Below are 14,997 nucleotides of genomic sequence, written 5' to 3'. Positions count from 1 at the left end.
TCTACCATCAGTATGTTGCTAATAATTTGCAACATTCGCTCAGTAGTATTAATTGTCCACTCTATTTCACCAGCGTGATCACTTTGACGTCACAACAAAACACGGATTACCACAATTTTTACCCCTCTATAATAGAAATAATTGTATATTATTTTAACGGACACCTGATCATATGACTAACCGTACTCATTTGACCGAAAATCAATTATTACCATTAATGTTAGCATAACTAATACCAGCCGTCTCACACTAAATAAATAATTTGTTTTAATCGAACGGGATTCCATGGACGAAAGGTGAAATTATTATTCATTCGAAAATATAAAGAAGGAAACCAAGCAGAATGTCACAAAATTACGCTCAAAACTCGATAAATTATTTTCAAAATTTCACCAAAAAATCTATAAAAATTTTGTAATATCCGATTCATTGAAGCCACTGTGAGAAAAAAGTGAGCAGCTTTAAATCATTTTAATGGCAGCAATAATTTTGCAGAGGAAACCACGCGGAACTAATATGACATAATTACCTCGGAGAGCGATAAATAATGCATCGATTCATCATTTTCGGCGAAAGGTGCGCGTCGCTGTCACCGGCCGTATCAAATCGTTGAAAAAGGAAAAGTTCGAGCCGTCCGTCGCGGCTTGCTGACATTTATCATTTCACGACCGATTTGACACGCGTTATGGATGATTTACAATCCGTGCCGTACACTTGCGCGGACGAGAGTCGCGAAAGAGACGCGCGTTTTCTCTGAAGGGTGGTGTTCGCAACGTGGCCATTCTTGTCCGATAGTCGACCGCGATCGATCGATCCAGCGTAGGTTATTGAAATTGCTTCCTCCCCGACTTATTGTCTCTTGCCGGTTAGTTGCGATGGCCTTGGACCAATTTCGTCACTTTGCGCGCGTCCGTCTTCGCGAACATGCTCGCGGAACCGTGAGGGATCGCGTCCGCCATGCTTCTTTCGCCTTACGTTGGGCAACGGGGTTGCAGCATGCACAATAGACGTTTTTGCGGGGATTTTCGAGAGAGGAAATTTTCTGCCGCCATAATTTCCCGTGGTGTTCGACTGCTGAATAGCTGAGAGGTATGAAATATCAGAACTATAGTTCGGTGGAAGGTTTGAGAATTAAATGAACCAGCGAAATTTAAAAAATGCAATGGTTCAACTAAATTAGATCCAATATTAAAAGTAAATAGGCAAATAGAAAGCTAGTCACAGACAGCAATATTCCATCTGAATCCAAAATTAGTTAAACGTTAATAAATTTGAGCGGGGTAGCATCAGCTCCAATTAAGGGTCGAAAGTATTGGTAATAACTAGGGTAAGGGCCCCAATTACTGCGGGGGTAAAAATTACTGTAACTATATTGAGTATACTTATTTTAAAGCATAGTGAATATTTAAAAAGAGATATGTAACGTGTATATTAACTTTTTTAATATTCATTAAGCTTTAAAAATAAGTGTACTAGATATAGGCACAGTAATTGGTACCCACACAGCAGACGAGTCCTTTACCCTAGTTGGCGGAAAACATATTTATCATTTGTGAAATTGTATTGGCACATTGTTTGTCTGATACCGACCAGAGTACACGACCAGTTTTATTACAATCCAACAGAATTTGTGACCAATGTCGATTTCATTCAATTTGTGCCATTTCGTTCTACTTTCGCGGAATAGCATCACTTGTTCGTTTACTTTAGTAGAAGACTCGCGAAGGGAGGAAATTTACGGCTCCGCAGAAACGGTGACGCAATTTCCTGTGTGTTCCTACAACACCCAACAATTTTGATGAAATGTAGATTCAATTTTTCATTCTCAATCTTGTCCTATTTGTTCGACATCTTAGTAAAAAATATTTAGAGAGAGAGAGGAAATTTTCTTTTTTTTTTAGAAACGACACGGTTTCCCTTTACCGTAACACGGAAGAACTTGTGTTTAATGTAGATTTTATTCGATCGATTCTACTTTCTTACCTCTTTATACAGAACTGTCCTATTTGCTTGATGTTTGAATAGAAAGTAGTGTGCAAGGGAGGAAATTTTCTGTTTTCCGTCGACATGATTTTCTTCTATCGTAACGCTGCATAAGTTGTATTTGGTCGTGCTCTTATTTAGTCGTTTAGTTGTTAATGACTCCTTCGAGGAATTGTTTCTTCTTTTCCTATTTTCGATCAGAAAGGATCTGAAGAAAAACTGTTTCCTCGAAGACTACGAATTGAAGAATTAAAAAAAAAAGTCTTGACAAAGGGCGTAGAATAAATTAAAGAATAATGGGTGTACCATCTTCGGAACAGTGTGCGTCTAATTAACCCTCCGTCTGCACCCTTGTTTTATCGACGCCGTCTGCATAGGGTCGTTTATGCTCACGACTAATTTTTTTACTGTTCTAAGCTTCCCAAAAATTTTTTAAAGAATTCTATAATACGTAATGGACGTATATTAATTCTATTCTGACGTATATTAATTCTATTCTTTTATATTAATTCTATAATACGCAATGACGTTTTAGTATAAAATCGTAGGAGCGTCAAATGTTAAAAATATTAATGGGAAAGAAGATGAAGAGATTCAAGAGTGAAATTTCGCCGCGTGCATGAACGATCCAGGTTGCCCACGAAGGGTCAAAAGCAAATCAACTCATCCTCGGAGCCCCCGGCCAAGAAATTACTCGAAGAATGTGCTCAACGAAGCGATCGTTCGTGCATCGAAGCAAAAAGAAATTGCACGAAAAGGGGGACGAAGATCGCACAGGTCGGTGAAGTTCGGGTTATCGATTCGCAGGAGGGCACCGCCATAACATCCGATTTATAATTTATAATGGCCGGTGGCGGAAAAGTTACGCGTGTCATGGCGGCACCGCGTATCCGTCCTTAATGAAAACGCGTGTTCCGCGGAGCTTTGCGTAAGCTCCGCGCGCAGTTCGTGATACAAAGAGACTCCCCGAGCTTTCACTGACACGGACAGCGACTCGATTATTCCGGCGTGTTTGAAACTCAACGGACTTAATCCAGGTATAAGCGGATAGTAGTATAAAATTGTAATTAAACATCATCAATTGGTCGTCGTATCCCACGGCGGCGCGGATTAAACTGAAAATATTTGATGACCAAGCTGTTGGAAATATCTTCACTATTTCACGCTCACGTGCAGAGGTGTCCTTGATCCTTTCGCACAAAAGTGTCCGGGATATCGGGGCAAATTTCCTGTACGTCACATTTGAAATTGGTGCACGGGGTTGGGGTATTGTTACACCCCAATATGTCGTGGGATGAATAAGGTTTCAGGATATGCACTGAATTTTGAGTTCAGGTATTGTTCACTAGCATTGTTATTTGCTAGATTTACTGTTTGCTAGGTTTCCTATTTCCTAGCTTTACTATTTGTTAGCTTTACTATTTGCTAGCTTTACTATTTGCCAGCTTTATTATTTGCTAGCTTTACTATTTGCTAGCTTTACTATGTGCAAGATTTACCATTTGCTAGGTTTACCATTTGCTAGATTTACCATTTGGTAGCTTTACTATTTGCTAGATTACTATTTGCTAGATTGACCACTTGCTAGGTTTTCTATTAGCTAGCTTTACTATTGGCTAGGTTTACCATTCGCTAGGTTTTTCATATGCTAGGTTTACCATGTGCAAGGTTTTCCATATGCTAGGTTTACCGTTTGCTAGCTTTACTATTTACTAGATTTACCATTTGCTAGATTTGCCATTTGCTAGATTTATCATTTGCTAGATTTACCATTTGGTAGCGTTACTATTTGCTAGCTTTACTACTTGCTAGCTTTACTACTTGCTAGCTGTACTACTTGCTGGCTGTACTACTTGCTAGCTTTACTACTAGCTAGCTTTACCATTTGCCAGCTTTACCATTTACTAGTTTACCATTTGTTCAATATTGCAGCTAGTGTTTTTACTTCTACCTTTCGAAAGGAGGCTACAGGCCGGTCGGAAAAGGTCGGCACGCACGTGTGAACGTTTTCAGAAAGTAGAAACATTGTTGCAGAACAATGCGTCAATCAAATACGCGGTTTCGGCGAAACAGCCGTCGATGGAAGCCCCGTGCAGCCGACTCCAATCTATCCTGATAAATCGCGATCGGAGAGAATCCAGATACATCGTAGCAACCCGAATATAAAACCCGACAAATGCTTCCACGCGGATAAATGTTTGCCGGAGAGTGTGCCTGTACACACGCCGTCGAATTGGATTTTACGATGCGCGTCCGAGCGATTTCGATTGTTCGACAAATAAAAATATGTTTTAAAGGCTAAGTGCCTTCCGGCGACTACAAACGGTACCGAGGAAACAATATCGGAGGGAAATAATGGCTTCCGTTACCTAAACAATTCATTCGTTTCGACCCTCCCTTTCGACCCCCCATTTCGGCAACTAATGGACAAAATATCGTTTAATTCGGTTGATCAAATGTTGACGCCTCGTTCGAGCGAAATATTTCAATGTGTATTTAAAAAATTTCGCTTGAAATACAGTCTCGTATAAAAATCATGAAACAAAGGAACTTATCCGGGAAAACAAATGGTTTCGAATAAATTGCATGAAACCATGTAGTTGCTGTTTCTCTGCGTTTTTGTGACGTGTGTCGATACGTCGATAATTTTGCTCTATTTCGTTTAACAATACGAGGAAGAAGTAAAAATTAAAAAATCACCTCTTTTTTATAGGTCTGCTCGTTTTGTATTTATTTTTAGCTCGCAGATTTACAGAGGAAACGTTGCCAATTTATTTTCGAAGCTAATACGTCAAATTCAATTTAAAGTTCCATCAAATTACATGACGAAACGGAAGAATTCATCCAGCTGAACAAATGATTGCGAATAAATTGTATGAAAGCGAATATTTTATAAAATATTTTTTTGCATGAATCCATTGAACTTCAGAAGGGATTATTTTATTAGGGATTATTAATTTATCCAGCTGAACAAATGATTGGAAATAAAATTTATCGAAGCAAGAGCGGTCTGTTGGGCTTTTATTAATAATAAATAAACTTTTTTTTAATGAAGAAATTTTCGAGAATCCCGGCTTTTTCGGGAATCCCGACTCTTTCGAGAATCTCAAAATTTCCGGGTACCCGTTCCGATCCCGAAAAAATTTCGTGTTCCCGACCCGAACCGACCCGATATTTCCGGATCTCGCACGCCCCCAGTAGATAAACAATAAACCATTATATTTCCAACGTAGTCGCTATTTCTACACGTTTCTATGACGTACATCCGTACATCACAAATTTTGCTGTTCCAATTCTACGACAGACAGAACCAATAAAAATAAAAAAAAAAACGTAAGCTCCTGTCAATACACTGATTCATTTTGCTCCACTTTCAGCTTCGCAGATTTGCGAACAAAAGCTGGCAAATTAATTTCTGCAGCTAATACATTATTCAAAGTTCCATCGAATTACATTTTCGTCCGAACGATATAATCAGACTTCGGATGAAAGGAAGCCGCGCAGAAACCGCGGCGAAATCGAATTATTTTAACGGCAGGAATATCGCTGGCTTTGCGATGGCTTCCCAAAATTCCAGCAGTATTTATTTCCGCGGCGTTCTGCCTCGAACGTTACGAACAAGTTGCCTCCGGGAGAGAACGCCAGGAATCCCAGAAACGAAATAAGGAGGACGAAAATAAGAGAGGCTTTGCCGGGTGTCCCCTCGACGATTTTTAATTCGGAATTTCCGAGTGGCGTCACAGGCGAGGGCGGTCGGGTAAAATGGAATTTCGTTGTACGGTTTGGAAAAAGCTCGGGGGGGGGGGGTGACACGCGTGCGCGACACACGATACCGCTCAGAGGAGCGATGCAGGCGAAGGAGAGAGTTCGATTACACCTATTCGTTCCGATCGGGTCTCTTCGTGATATACACTCCCTTCCAGAAGTCACCGGACACCTGCTTTTGCTCCGAAGACAATTTCGGCCGCGGTGTTGCACTTATTGCAAAAATACACCGGCTCGAAAAGCTGTTCGATAAGGCGTTAATTTGGTATTTGGCTGGAAATCTTTCTGCGTTCTTCATTTTAAAGCTTGAATACTTTCATAATCTCTGGTTCATTTTCTTCTAACGATTTTTGTACAACAATTGTACCATGAAGTGGTAGGAAATTTGAGAGATTTCTTTCCTAAAAACATTAACAAATTTTTCGCACTGATTAATCGTCCGACAAACGACTGAATTGAAGATTGAAACTTCCCCTTCGCGACGAGGGCTCAAGAATCGAAGCACGATTTCCCCCCCCCCGATTTTATGAAATAGAAAAAGAAGAACATGTTCTATCTTTCGTTCGCCGAAATCAATGTAACCTGCGAGGACGCGAGCGGCAGACAATGGCGAAGCCAACAATTCGGCTTCCTCCGATAGAACGGGCTATCGGCTGCTCGTGGAGCTTCTTTACACCAAGGCTTTCCTGCTTCTCCTCCCAGTTTTCCTAGTTTCTCCCCTTGGAACGACCCGAGTGGCGTATCTCCGGTTTCGATGGCTTATTGAATTCGGTCCGGGGGCCGTGGTCTTCTCGATATTGCTTTGATTACGGTTTATTTCCCGTCGTAATGCGACGCTTTCTGTCGATGACTTCGGTGCTCTGTCTTGGTTGATAGTGACCCTTACCTTCGGGGCTCGATGCTGGATCCACGGAGCACTCGCAGCGACCATTTCGCATCACTTTCATTTTATAGAGGATTGGACCCCGATCGACTACAAATCTCAACTTTGCATTAAGAAATTGTTCTTTTATCGTTCCGTCTACAGGCGAGACGATAGTCGGACATTTTCGATTTAATTACCAAGAATTTTGGATATCTTCTAACTCCCACACGCTTCTCAGAAATAGTTACATGAAAGAGGACAATAATTAATTTTTGATCTACACGAGCCCTAAACGAGACTGACGTATATTTATAACAATAACAGGATTTATTCAGTAGCGGCCCAATCTACGAACGCTACTCACTGTATTCTTAACTAAATGGAACTGCAAAGAGTGACATGACGAAAGTATAATAAAAATATATACAAAGTTTCAAATTTACTAGCTTTATGTTTTCTTTTATAAAAAAAAAGCTAAAAAGTCAATTTTTCTATTAAGAAAAGAAGAGTCATTTCTGACTCGCATCCGAACACCGTCCGCAGAATTTCGCACAAGCCGTAACGAGCACACGCTGATAACGAAGACGTCGGCGTCGAGTTGCCAATTGGTCTGGCGCAATTGGCCAATTTTTGCGAACCTAAGCCGCGAATCCTCGAGAGATCGCGGGCAATGTTCCCGGTATTACAATCGCGAAACGATTAAACGCGGATCGAGGGAAAACCCGATTGGGCACGCGAATCTCGAGTTTCGATATCGTTCAACTTTGATCTTAATTAATTTAACGCGATCCCGAACGATATCAAATTACCAGCTGCGGCAGGCGTTGGATTCCAGTGGTCATTCGGTGAATCGAAATAAAGACACGTTCCCATTGTTGTTAATATTTCAACGGGATCGGTGAGGCTGATTCAATTCCGTGAATTTGTCCGATTGATTAATCCTGACCAACGGTTTCCGACGCGGCGCGCGTATATAACTGGTAATGTTCAATTCGAACATATCACACTCTTCGCGGATGGCTTTTTCGAATTGAAAATTTTCATCGATTCGTCGCGGGGCTTCGACGGGTAAAAATAACAATTATTCATTAACCTGGATTAATCGCAAAACTTCTCTACACCGATATTTATTTTAGAACGCCCAATTTGCGTCCAATTTCACAGCATCCAGGATAAAAAAAATTGTTGAAATAAAAATACGCTTTGAACCCGAAATATTGAACAATAGAATTAAATGTATATCGGGAAGGTAAAAAAAGTTGCGGTAACAACTCCTTTAAAAATCACCCCTTTATCGATACATATTTGTCCTATTTTTTAGTGATTTACAAGCCAGTAGAGTTTAAAATATAACCATTTTACGCTCTTAATGTTTTTTAAAACACCAGCATAGTTAACAACTCCCAAGTTTATATTTTATAGTTATACAGTAGAAGCTACTGTATTATATCGATATTTCCCGTAGAGAGTTGATAAAAATAATTCAATTTTTCATTTCGCACCACTTAATGCTTCCACTGCTTTTAAATCTTTTTCAATCTCCGCGGAAAATCGTCCAAGAAACGACGCTCAGAATCATCGAAGTTTCATCGATTTCTCACGGACTATGTTTAACTACTTGCCGATCAAAGAACGCTCCCGATGTCGCATGCTTTATTAAAAGGTCAACTCTTTTCGATAGAGTTAATTATTCTATTAGGAAGTTTCGCGAACGGGTTTTCCCGATCTTGCGAACTTTATTTTCGCCAGAAGAAAACCGACGGTACCAGAGAGATTTTAATTCGCCTCGAACTCTAGCCAATTAAAAATCTTTACATCCGCGTTCGGCGAACTTCTCAGTCACCAGCGTTACAATTACTCAACGGCGATCGATACTCAGGCATTCTAGAAGTTTGACTTAATTGAAACAAATTGCAGTCGTCAACTCGCGGTTAACGGAAACGAGAATCGATTTTCTTTGCCCAACTTTATATTCCGGAACGTCAATAACGAAACCGGACACAGATTTTTAAATCCACTCGGCGAATGACGTCCTTCCTCCTTACGTTTTTTCATTAAATTACGGAAGAGGGTTTACCTGAACGTCCAATTCAATTTTACAATCAATTTGCTCAATAACTCCTCGCGGAAGGATCCTCCCGTTTCCGGTATAAAAACATTTCACGAATTAGGATTATTCAGAAAAAACAAAACGAATATCTGTGTAGTTCTTGCAATTAATGCAGCTCAAATATTATTTTGCATAAAAGTCTGCTCTCGTGAGTCGACAAGTCATCGTCAAGAACAGTAATAATTTGTCGTTATTTCACAGGCGTCACTAAAAGTGCTAATGAAAAAAAAAAAGGAAAAACGAATTCGTGGTAAAAATTTTCGCATATTGCGACGCATGCGAAACAGACTTTTCGCAGTCCACCAGAAACAGCAAGTTGGGGACTTTCGTTTATGTTCTTTTTATGAACAGTGCTCACGAGGCGAGCTGCAGTATCAGGTGCGGTTTAGGTAAATAATAAGCATTCAGCAGCTGCAAGCCTCGCGTAAACTTGTTTGTTGAGGTACATGCATAGCACTATAGCCGTCCGTCCCTGCGGAGTGGCTCGGATAAACTTGTAACTTCATGCAGGATGCAGAGTTTTCCATAAAAACTTTACACGTGCTTTCAGATTTTCCGTTCTTTTTATGCATTCCCGCGAGCCACCGGGCGGGGTCCGGTTACGTTCAACAAGCCCGCCTCACTACGCGCGCACAGTGTTTAAACTTTCCGATAATTACGGATTAACTTTGCGTAAAGTGTTCGAAAGGCAAGCAACACCCTCGGTTTTATGGTTCCAAACGGAACTTTGTTTCATTGTATACTGCGCCACCTTCTCGCGAGACTTTTTACGATCGGACGAGAGCTTTTCACCGTTGCGGCCATATTTTTTGGATACCGATGCATCGGGAAAGGAAAAATGCATTCGTGAAACACCGTTCAAATGGATTAGTAGATTTTTAACGGATCGTTGGTCTCCGGTTATCTTGAATCAGTGCAGGGCGAATGCGCTCAAACTTTGACGGACGCACTCAGCAGATGCGGTGCAGATAATGCACTTTATGGACCCTGGAAAATGCACTCCGGGCACCGTGCTACTGACGCACTCTGAAACGTGCACTCCCCGGTAGACGCGTCCGGAAATATGTACTTCAAATAATGCACTCTGAAATGGGCGTTCTAAAGAATGCACACTGCAATTTGCATTCGAAAGAATGCACTCTGGAACATGTGCTTGAAAGAACACACTCAGGAACATGTGTTTTTTCATAAATCTTCGGCAGTCTATATTTGTAGTTAACAACGTAAACAAGGACATTTTTCACACGTTGTACACGGGTATTATTTGCCCGGATATTTTTATCCCAAACCAGGCACTGCCTTCATTTCACTGTTATTCGAATAATTCAGAAAAATGGACGAACTGGGATTAACCAAACTTTTCAAACAGAAAAAAAGGATTATTTTCGAATTGTTCTGCACAATACGTGCAGCAAAAATCCGGAAGGAAAAGTCGCGAGACATGTATGTCGATTTTCTCTCGCTCAAGGCACTGTTCTATTCTGGTCCGTCGTTCGATGGGAATTTTATTCGCTCGAATTGTTTCGGGACAATTTGAACGCCGGAAATAACCGAAAATTTGCAATCAAATTTACATGGGCGACGTGCCGATACTCGCTCGCCAATTTTATTTCGTGATTGAAGATTTCCGCGCGGCACGTGTGCACGGTGCATCCTGGCGAAAAAACAAATTTCGGGTGCATCGGCCTGACGGACCGTGTTTCCTACCGCGAAACAAGAGAATTCGCTATCATTAGGTGTGCAGATTCATTTTGGGCCTTTTTTTTCGAAAATTTGTGAGTTTGCGAACTGCGATATATTCCAGAACTTAGAATAATTACCATTATTTTCTTCGTACGTCCTGCAAGTAGGGGAAAGTTGCTAATATTGCAACAATTAAAAAGTTTCAACTATTCATTGTATATAGTATACTTTCTTAACCTTTGACTTATGCGATCCCCAGCAACAATTGCCAAACTAAACTGAGTCTAACTTCTGAAATTATTTTAGGCGAATTCCACGCGTGCTCCTACATTTTCCCAAGGATTTCGCGCGATTCCGATGCAATTCCTTTTCTTCGATATTTTCCAATATTGTTTGCCTTATACGACTGCAATAGTATCGCGAGTTACGCAAGAAATAGAGACGTATATCTATTGTGATATATGATAAGTTCAGCATGCATTCGAATAAAATGTTCGGCATTCGAATAAAATGTTGACAATTCGAATAAAATGGTATGAGAATATACGTACAGTAGCGAAAATCAGGGTGTTTCAATCTAAACTTAGATTTAACGTAAGTTTTGTAATTTTTGTAGAATGTAACCATTCAATATTAATTTTCGAACAATCGTTTAGTCACTTTATATTTTCATGGTATTTTATGTCAAACTGCTGAAAGTTGACTCACATTTTATAACATTTCTAGTTTGTTGGACGACCTTTTGCACAGTTCACATTTCCGAACTGTTCCATTCAAAATTAGATGTACGCAACTTTATATTACCGAAGTTGTACAACCCCTGGAAAAAAAGTATTCGATCACATTTAAAAGTCGCATAATTTTAATAAAATTAAACCAAACGAGTTGAGATTTCTTGACATATCAGAAGACTTAGTTCACTAAGCAACGGGTAAACGAAATTTTGAAAGAATTGCTGTAGGTCCGGAATTACGAGAAGAAAAGTAAAAGCCAATTTTTTCAAATTTTGTATCCGAGCTTGTAAGAGCACTTTAATCAATACGTTTTATAAATCTAAGTGAATTGTATAGAAGGGGAAAATTTCATCCAAATTTAATAAAAAAAAAAGTTAAGGGTAAAAATCGCAGATATTCTGCCTTGCCAGGGAAAAATTTGATTTTGCGCGCTGTTAAGGGTTGTATAGCACCACCCCTTGTGTTCTTTACGATCTCTCGTCATGCATAAGTACGGGTGGGTCATGCGATGCAGTTCATGATGGCACACCTGTTTATTGCCCTCTTTACGACCGTGCCGCAGCAATAAAACGCATTAATTCAGACACCCCTCGAATACGTAAATTTTTCAAAGTTTATCGGTGCCTTCTACGATCCTCGAAATCAAATGGACCGTCTGCTCTGTATTCATAGCGTTCTCCTTTTATTTGATTACACATTATCCTCGGAAAACTGTTATTGGCCAACCCAGGATAATATACCGGGTGTCCCAAAAAACTACTTCCTTGAAAGGAGAGATTCCTTGGGTCATTTGAAGTAATTCTTCCCTTTACGAAAATGTTCTCCGTGGCTTTGTTCAGGAGTTATTAACGAAAACCACGGACCAATCACCGACGGGTCCCGCTGAGTGTAGCGTTGTCATTGGCCGAGCCGAACTCCGTCCACAGAAGCCGCGCTCGGATTGGTCCGTGTTTTTCGTTAATAACTCCTGAACAAAGCCACCGAGAACATTTTCGAAAAGGAAAAAAGTACTTCAAATGACCTCAGGAATCTCTCCGTTCAAGGAAGTACAACATTCGTGGGTCACCCTGTACATCATTAAATTGTGAATACTGTTCCAACGAATTTTTCCGCTGAAGAATATTACAGTCACCAAAGTTTAAGCATTTCGATCAATATCCAATCAATTAGTGCTGTTATGTTTGTTCAACAAGCAGGCTTACCGTTACGTTTCACGGCGGAACATCAAACATTGGCGATAAATATACATACACTGCTACCCCATTTCGACTGTCCTCTACCCTCTCGCTTTCTATCAATGGAATTATGGAGACTGCGTTCAAGTGTGCACCGAGTATTTTATTATTCATAGTATCGAAGCTACAGAACGTTTTCGCGGAAAAAATGCATGATGCGAGGGTGCGAATTTTTAGACGAGAACGAAGCTTTTCTTCTCTTATTGTCTCCATCTCTTGAAAATGTTTAAAATACATCGAAGTCTAAAATAAAGTCAACTCAATTGAGATTTAATTAAATGCGCTTCCCCCGAGTCCTCAAGGACGAATGACATTAATTTTTCTTCACTGTCCGAAGCAAGAGAAATAAATTTCCCACAAAAGTTTTATCGCGGATAAGAAAATAAACGGAAAACGCAGATGCAGTGCGATTGTGGCGTTCGAGGCCAACAATAAATTCGACGGTGGTCCCGCGCGTGCACGAGTATTTATTGCCGCGGGGGAAAAATAGTCGACCGTCAAATAGCAAAACAACAAATTTTGAAATACCACCTGTCTGGTTGGACCTATTGGTCAAAATACTCGCGCTCGTCCGTCGTCGTTATTCGATTACCGTTTGTTGGCAATTAACTGTAGCTGCGCGAACTATTTTCCACCGCGTAAATATTTTCTTCCTGTCACCTCGCGAAGCTTGTCGGTCGAGTGGAAGGCACTCCAAGATCGTTAATAAACCCCCCAGGATCCTCTTGCATTCGTAAGACGAAGTAGGGGGAGCGGGGGAAATTGGAAATACTAACGAAGTCTCGTCGAGTTGCTTCAATATTTGCAAGCTAATTAAATCTTGTAATTAATTCCTTTTTTTTTTGGTCTAAATGTGTGTTTGCATGTCGAGTATCTTTATGAATTTTTATGGTGTAATTATGTGTAATGATTAGACTGTGGATTTTATTTATTTATGGCAGAAATGAGACGGAAAGAATTGTGAAAACAATAGAAGAACGTAAGAATATGGACAAGTTATTTTTATTCCACTAACCCTCCATCTGCAATTTTATTTTTATCGACTGCATACTGGGTTGTTTATGTTCACAACTAATTTTTTTACTGTTATAGGTTGTTAAAAAAAACTAGAAAAATTTTTACATATTGAAGTCCGTGTTCCAATATCGTTGGAACGTCAAATGTTTAAAGCATCAGTGGGGAAAAAATAAACATTATAAAAAGAAAAGAAAATTATTATTTTCTACGTTACAGTCTATGTATGACCAACGCTAATCATTTTAACCTGTGGACGGCACAAATAAAAATTGCTATAGACCTCAACTTTCTTCGATAATAATAAATGAGTTTTTATTTCAGCACAAAAATATGCCGAGTGAACGTATAAATTGAATCTATGAATTCCGAAGTTGTTGGGCAGAAAAGAATTACTGAAAAGAGAAAATTTTGATTATTGACAGTAGGGTTAAAGGAGTATTTTACGTTGAAATAAGATAATGCAAAATGCTTACCCCGGTGTAAATAGCACATGCGAAGCTGCCCCTCCTGACGGACCGCCAGCAGCAACAGGACTGCATGATTGCCATGCTTCGGGCGCGTGGTTAACAGCACATTACACACTCCGCGACGGAAATAAAAGAAGAACAATGGAATTTTAAACACTGATCGGACGGCTCGCTGGACCGTAGAATGGCGCGCGAGTCATCGTCAAGTAACACGGGTGTATCGTGAACAATGAACGAGTGGAGTCACTATGCCGAAAACATGATCGCGGGCTATAGTAACCGGCGCGTGCGGTAGCCCGGAGCTGACTGTCGGTCTTCGCACTGTTCATAGCGCGAAAACTCAACTCGCTCATGCGCGCTCGATTCCCGCGCGTTCAATTCGCAACCCCACGAATGGAAAACTTTACTATTCGCGGACAAAGCCGCGATCGCTGAATGGAGAATAAAAGGAACGTGCTGTGATCATTATTTCCGGCACGATTAGGGTTCGTGTAGGTGTCGTAATTGAAACATTAATTTCTGTGTTTTATTCTCATGCAAATGGATAAATATGGTTGTATTGGGACTGCTGGCATTTACGCATCGACATATTATTTTCAACTTGCCAAAATTATTAAGCAGCTAAAGAATTTTTCACTTGGCTCCTATTTCTTTTTTTAAATTGTTTTGTAATATATTTTTATTTTGTTAGTTATAATTTTAGCTTACCCCATTTTAGCCGCCCATTCGTACCTATTGTTTTTATTATTCTTGTGTTTGTTGAACATTCGGACTACGGGAGTATAAATAACGCGAGGGTGCAATAGTTCCACTGATTTCCAATTATTAACCAAAAGATGGCTGGAATTCTAACTACGAGGCGGGATGATATTTCTCGTCGAATGAGCAATTTCTATTCACCGCGACTTTTCGTTAGGTTTCTTTTTCGCGGAGGAGCTGGGTTTATATTAGCCAACAGGCGTCCCATTACCTCGAAGGGTACATTCGGTTGTGCTCACCTGGAAACAGGATCGGTATTCTGCGGAATGCGCGCGTAGGACTTCGCCTGATGCTAATGGAAAAAGTTATCCCCGGAGGTGTGGGTTTCATTAGCATCCCGATAGCGAACGCACAGGGTTTGCGGTATCATTGGTCAGCG

General features: G+C 40.3%; 1 protein-coding gene across 2 annotated transcripts in view; it reads right to left on the bottom strand.

Annotated features, from left to right (window-relative positions):
- Window positions 1-14,144, bottom strand: part of LOC143357109 (uncharacterized) — a 40,327-nt gene extending 26,183 nt beyond the window's left edge. For both annotated transcript variants that reach the window (XM_076793352.1, XM_076793353.1), the window contains exon 1: window positions 13,866-14,144. In XM_076793352.1, the coding sequence (XP_076649467.1) occupies window positions 13,866-13,940 (75 nt within the window). In that variant the 5' untranslated portion in view covers window positions 13,941-14,144. The remainder of the gene's footprint in view (window positions 1-13,865) is intronic.
- Between the last annotated feature and the right edge of the window lie 853 nt (window positions 14,145-14,997).

The sequence above is a fragment of the Halictus rubicundus genome, chromosome 9 (assembly GCF_050948215.1).
Source record: "Halictus rubicundus isolate RS-2024b chromosome 9, iyHalRubi1_principal, whole genome shotgun sequence".
Classification (NCBI taxonomy): Eukaryota; Metazoa; Arthropoda; class Insecta; order Hymenoptera; family Halictidae; genus Halictus; species Halictus rubicundus.
This window is presented reverse-complemented; position numbering and strand designations above follow the sequence as displayed.